Source organism: Meleagris gallopavo, chromosome 5, assembly GCF_000146605.3.
Source record: "Meleagris gallopavo isolate NT-WF06-2002-E0010 breed Aviagen turkey brand Nicholas breeding stock chromosome 5, Turkey_5.1, whole genome shotgun sequence".
Lineage (NCBI taxonomy): Eukaryota > Metazoa > Chordata > Aves > Galliformes > Phasianidae > Meleagris > Meleagris gallopavo.
This window is the reverse complement of record NC_015015.2, coordinates 16,020,886-16,026,375: the sequence shown is the minus strand read 5'-3', so window position 1 is coordinate 16,026,375 and position 5,490 is coordinate 16,020,886. Positions and strand designations below refer to the sequence as shown.

At 56.4% G+C, this 5,490-nt stretch overlaps 2 protein-coding genes across 4 annotated transcripts in view; one reads left to right on the top strand and one right to left on the bottom strand.

Moving 5' to 3' along the window:
- Positions 1-6: 6 nt before the first annotated feature.
- On the bottom strand, positions 7-4,687 carry LPXN (leupaxin). 3 transcript variants are annotated; one of them, XM_019615470.2, is made up of 9 exons: positions 3,960-4,687; positions 3,222-3,370; positions 3,043-3,098; positions 2,639-2,741; positions 2,412-2,567; positions 2,170-2,343; positions 2,023-2,104; positions 1,759-1,907; positions 7-1,028 (listed from the first exon to the last, which is right to left on the bottom strand). In XM_019615470.2, exons 1-9 carry the CDS (start codon positions 3,970-3,972, stop codon positions 762-764), a joined length of 1,149 nt encoding a protein of 382 aa, XP_019471015.1. In that variant the 5' UTR covers positions 3,973-4,687; the 3' UTR covers positions 7-761. The 3 variants fall into 3 exon arrangements, with proteins under 3 accessions (XP_019471015.1, XP_019471014.1, XP_019471016.1); XM_019615469.2 differs by having other exon boundaries at positions 2,639-2,744; positions 3,960-4,683; XM_019615471.2 differs by lacking the exon at positions 3,960-4,687 and adding an exon at positions 3,499-3,930 and having other exon boundaries at positions 2,639-2,744.
- A 117-nt stretch (positions 4,688-4,804) lies between these two features.
- Positions 4,805-5,490, top strand: part of ZFP91 (ZFP91 zinc finger protein) — a 14,847-nt gene continuing 14,161 nt past the window's right edge. Inside the window, exons 1-2 of the mRNA XM_010711282.3 lie at positions 4,805-4,850; positions 5,336-5,441. Of these exons, the coding sequence (XP_010709584.1) occupies positions 4,805-4,850; positions 5,336-5,441 (152 nt within the window). The remainder of the gene's footprint in view (positions 4,851-5,335; positions 5,442-5,490) is intronic.

Genomic DNA, 5,490 nt, shown 5'->3' with positions numbered 1-5,490 from the left:
AAACCCAAACAAACAACCACAAAACCAAGCTTCCCCCTTCCCTCCTCTCCTGCACAGAGCAGGGGAGCTGGCTGCAGGGTGAGGGTGGAGGGGGCAGGAGCACCCCACTGTTCCTTGTCTGATTCCTGTGCACACTCTTGTAACGCTTTTCAAACAAAATGATTTTTTTATATAAATAAAGTTTTTAAAGTGTGTCTTTTTGTTGGTATGTGTTGGATATGAGGCTGCTACCTCTTCTTTCTTAGCTTTACAGCTAGGGCTCTCCTACTCAGCTGGACATCAGCCACTGGGGTTGGTGTCTGCTGAAAGACAGTAATAGGAGCTGAACCACTGTGTAGCCTCAGAGTACATCTTTCTCCTGGTGTGCCTCTCCCTGGATTTCAGCTCTGCACGATCTAGCACTTAATTGACTTTTATTTATTTGTACAAGTTAAGAAATAGCAATTTCTTCTTAGGCACTTTTTTTTTTTTTTTCAATCTGGCAACAACAACGACTGTAAGAGAAGTGGCTGAGGGAAGCCTGCTCAAGTGAAAGCTGGGGTTTTGTGGGTGTAAGGCCAGGACTGTTGCATATGAAAGGAACAATGCTGTGGTTGTGGAGGGGTGGGACAACGGGGTGTTTGCTTCAGTTAGGGCAATGCTGGGGATGCTGAGAGGGGTACAATCCTAGGGATTTTTGGCTCAGCAGGAGCAATGCTCTTGGTGCTGATGATAGGGAAGCCAAGCAAAGCAGCAGCTCCTAGAAGCACAGAACTTGGAGCTCAAAGGAAGAGCTTGTCATGGCAGGCCTGGCAGTACATCTTGTCACCATGCTCACGGAAGGTGCCTTTGTGCAGCTGGCTCAGGCAGTAGGCACAGATGAAGTGCTTGGGGTGGTACTTGCGCCCAGCAGCTGTGATGCAGCGGCCAGTGATGGGGTGCCCGCAGCCATGGCACACGCTGCCCTGCCGCTGGTGGAAGTGCAGCTCGCAGTAGGGCCGGCCCTCCAGTTCGAAGAAGGAGCCATTGGTGAAGCTGCTCAAGCAGTCCTGTGAGGGAGAGAATCTTTAAAGTTGGTAAAGACCTCTAAAATCGCCTAGTCCTACTGCCAACTCATTCCCACTATGCATACTCAGGCATATGTCCCTCAGTGCCATATCTACGTGCTTCCTGAACATCTCCAGGGATGGTGACTCCGTCACCTTCCTGGGCAACCTCTGCCACTGCATCGCCATTTTCTGAGAATAAATGTTTCCTAACAGCCAGCTTGAACCTTCCCTGGTGCAATTTGAGGCTATTGCCCCTCATCCTTTCAATGTTACCTGAGAAAAGAGGCCAACCCCTCTCCCCGCTACCTCTGTTCAGGTCGTTGTAGAGAGCAGTAAGGTCTCCCCTGAGCCTCCTCTTCTCCAGACTGAACCACCACAGCTCCCTCAGCCATGCCCCATCAGAGCTGTGCTCCAGACCCCTCACAGCTTCACTGTCCTCTGGACATGCTCTGTGTCCTCAATGTCGTCTTTCTGGTAACGGGCCTCAAACTGAACATAGCACTCAAGGTGCAACTCCACCAGAGCTGAGTACAGGGGGAGGATCACCTCCCTGCTCCCACTGGCTGTGCTATTGCTGATACAAGCTAGGATGCTGATGGCCTTCTTGGCCACCTAGACACACTGCTGGCTCACGTTCAGCCATCTCTCAGCTAAGTAATTAAAGGGAGAAGGCTGGCGTGGCTTTGAGGATGTGCCTGCCCTGCATCCCTCTGTCCTGCTGCCCGCTCACCGCGCAGACGAAGCACTCAGGATGCCAGACGCCCTGCAGGGCCGACAGGTAGTTGTCCGTCAGCGGCCGCTCACAGCCCTGGCACTTAGGGGCAAAGAGGACCACGAAGTCCTGAAAGCAGTAGGGTTTCCCACCACGCTCATGGAAACCTGTGAAGAAGGCAGTGGGATGGGCACTGGACTATAGAAGGGCTGGGATGGAGAGATGCAGGTGCCAGGCAGGGTTATGGGGTGGGGAGCGGGGGGATGTCCCCTTGATACAAACCATCATCTCCAAACACCTTCCCGCAATGGGCGCAGAAGAAATGCTCGGGGTGCCAGGTCTGGTCCATGGCGGTGAGGACTTTCTGCGGGCACAGGAGAGGTGAGGCGCTGCGTAGCGGGGCATAGAGGCGGGCAGGGCCATGCTTACCTCACGGATGGGTCCAGCGCAGTAGGCGCAGCGTGGGGAGAAGGCCTGGTGGTAGTCCTCCTCGCAGTACGCCTGCCCCCCACGCTCAAAGAAGGGCTGCCCGCCCAGCTCCTGCCCACAGCGGGCACAGGTGAAGTGCTCGGGGTGCCAGGTTTCGCCTAGGGCCGTGAACATCTGCAGGATAGAGATGAGTGAGGGACCTGGGGGCTGCTGTGAGCCCCATGCTCCACCCCGTGGCTCACCTTGCCGGCGATGGGCTTGTGGCAGGCGGCGCAGACGGCGGCAGGAGCAGCGGTGATGCCCAGCTCCTGCAGGTCCCGCGTCAGGCCACCCAGCATGTGGTCCAGCGAGTGTTCAGGGGCTGCTGGCGCTCTGGCTCCTTGCCCCACCGCTGCCAGCTGCTGGGATGGGGTAGGTGAGGGATGGGCTCCAGCCTACCCTGTGCTGCCTGCCCCAGAATGCAGCTCACCTTGCTTTGCATCTGGCCCAGGTCAGCCAGGAGTTCATCCAGCTGCCGGGCGGCCGCTGTGGGTTCTGGCGAAGCAGGCAGTGGTTGTGGGGTCGGCACGGGGCTGCTGGGCACAGCAGAAAGCAATAGATACTGCAGTTTCACCACTAAGACTGAGGAGCATATGGGACAGAGCATCCTCCCTTCACCCCAAAAAAGCTGCTTCGTCCCCACGAGCTGTGATAGGGGACATACTGGAAGCCCACCCCTCACCCTGCCAGCAGGCACAGCAGGATGTGACCCCCTCACCCTGGCTCACAGAAGGACTTGGTTTTTGTGAGGACAAGGAGGAAGCCAGGTGAGTATGTCTGAACTAAGGAAGGGGTAAACCCCAATGGCTCTGCCATTTCATGGCTGTATTTTACCTGTACACAGATTCCAAACTTTTGCCTGAAGGCTGAGACCGAGGTGGCAGTGGCACCTGAAAGGACAAATCCCTATGGCTGAGTCCCCAGCACCCTTCAGCATTCACCCAGCACTCCCACCCCTGTCGTGGGCTGAGCAGGACTTCAGTGCAAGCCCATTCCCAGGCCCTGAGCATTACCTTTGGGGCTGCTGATGTGAGTGGCTTCTGGTTGCTGGGAGCTGGGGGCTTGCCTGGAGGTGCATCCTGCTGCATGCTGCTGGGTGTCAGCAACATGTAGCTTGTTGGGGCCGGCTGGGAGCTCTGCTCCAGCTCTGCCAGCAATGCGTCTGCATGGAAAGATGCAAATAGGAACCCGCTGCCCCCCTCTGTGCCCCAGGCATAAGCTGCTTCCAGCTTACAAAGGGACATCACCCTGAAGTTTCTTCAAGCACAACCCTGGCACAGAAAAGCTCACCCTTGGTGCTTCCTGTGCCCCAGAGTGGTGGGATCCATATGGAGGATAAAGCCATTTCTCTTTCTACTTTCAGCTTGCCACCCTCATGACAGGACATAGTGACAGGCACCCCTGGCAACTGCCCCCTGGGCCCCATCTCCCTGCCTGGGGCGAGGGCAGCCCTGTTCATGGTGCCGCCTTTCTCAGCAGGCTGTTGGGCCCCACTGTGCACAGACAAGATTGCACCGTCACTGAAGCCCGCTTCCTGCCTTTGAGCAGTCTCCATTTTTGGCAAAGTTCAACCGCCCGTCTGTCCCCAGAGATGGAGGAGCAGTCCTGCTGCCGCCCCCTTTGTGCCATCCCCATTTGCCCCAGCAATGCAAGGAAGATGAAGCTCCCCAGCCCACAAGGACAGGACCCTGCAGCGAGCCTGGCCACGGGGCCAGCTCAGCCTTCCCCAGCACCAGAGCGACCCAGCTTACCCAAATCCTCCATCCTGCCTCTGCAGGGCAGTGCGAGCAGCAGGCTGGGCTGCACCAGTGCTCAGTTCCGCTCCCCAGCTTTGCCTCCACCCCTGACGCCAGAGTTCATCACTGGGCTTTTTCCTTTGTGGGTTGCGCATTACATGCAACAAGTAACAAGTGATGAAGGCTGGGGCCAGAAAGGAAACAAACTAAGCAGTGGCTGACAAAGGGGCTCCTGACTTGACAAGGAACCCAGGTTCCTTGTGGTCATCTGCTGGGATCCACCAGCACTACACGGCAGAGATAGCATCCCCATGTGCAGCAAGCACCCCTGCATCCCCCCAGCACATCTGTGCCTTTATGGGGAGGGCACCCGCACCACATCCTTGCTAGCCCCCTTTGGATGGTTCCAATGCTGCTGCAAAGCTATGGGAGCAAATGATACTCGTTTTGGCAGAGCCCATGGCTCCCTGCTACTTCTCCTGCAGTAACACATCTCGTCCTGCTATGGCCTCACCTCTGCCATCCCTCCCATGCCATGGGGATCTCTTTGATCTCCCTCCCACGTTCCCTGGCGTCACATCTCTGCTGCCACCTCCTCCATTTCACCCCTGGCATTTGGAAGTGGCAACCATTTGTAATCAGCTCAACCACAGGGCTGAATTAAGCCCTTTTGTACCAAGCTAGCACACCAAGGTTCATTTAGTTACTGGCACTCTCCACGCTGGTGACAGCTCTTTGTTACTGTCCCACAACGAGGACATTCAGCAGGGTGCTGTCTCAGGAAAAGCCGCACGGGAGCCAAACCCCAGGCCCCACAGCTTGTTTCAGGGCGAGCAACACAAGAGCCACCCAAAGGCAAGATGATTGTGGGTGGTTACACTCTTACTGTGGCTCTGAAGCAGTGTGGTTGTGTCAGACACTTCCCTTTTTGCAAGAAAAGAACCTTCCTGTCTGCAGAAGGTCTTGGGTTATTTTTAGGCATCTCAGTGATTTGACTGTCCCCTCAGTGGAGATGTGGCCACTATTGCAATGAAGCATCTGAAGCTGCAATGTTATAAAACTCGAGCTCAGTGGACGCAGATGGCTGAGCCGTCCTGAGCTGAGCTGTATTTTCACACAGTGCTTTAGCCAAGCCATTTTGATGAGTATTAAGCAATCTCATGCCCTGCCTACAAAGGAGCAATTAACCCAGAGAAGCTCTCGCATCAGGACGGGCACCTCCTCCCCACAGCCTGGGGTCTTGGCCAGAAGGAATCAGGCTGCGGTTCTCCACAGAACAACAAGTTACTTGAGCACTCTCACAGCCTCTCTGCCTACTTATAGACCGGAATTAAACGCCAAAGGCCAACCCAGGTCGGTTTAAGGCAGGACGCTTCGACACACCCCCGCAGGCCGGCGAGGCGGGCAACCCGCAGCCCCCAGCGTGCCCTGCGCCCACTTCCGGCCAGGCCGCGCCAGCGCCCCACTGGACTACAATTCCCGGCAGGCCGAGCGCATGCGCGAAGACCCGACGGAAGTAGGCGGAGCTCCTCGCGCTGGCCCCGCC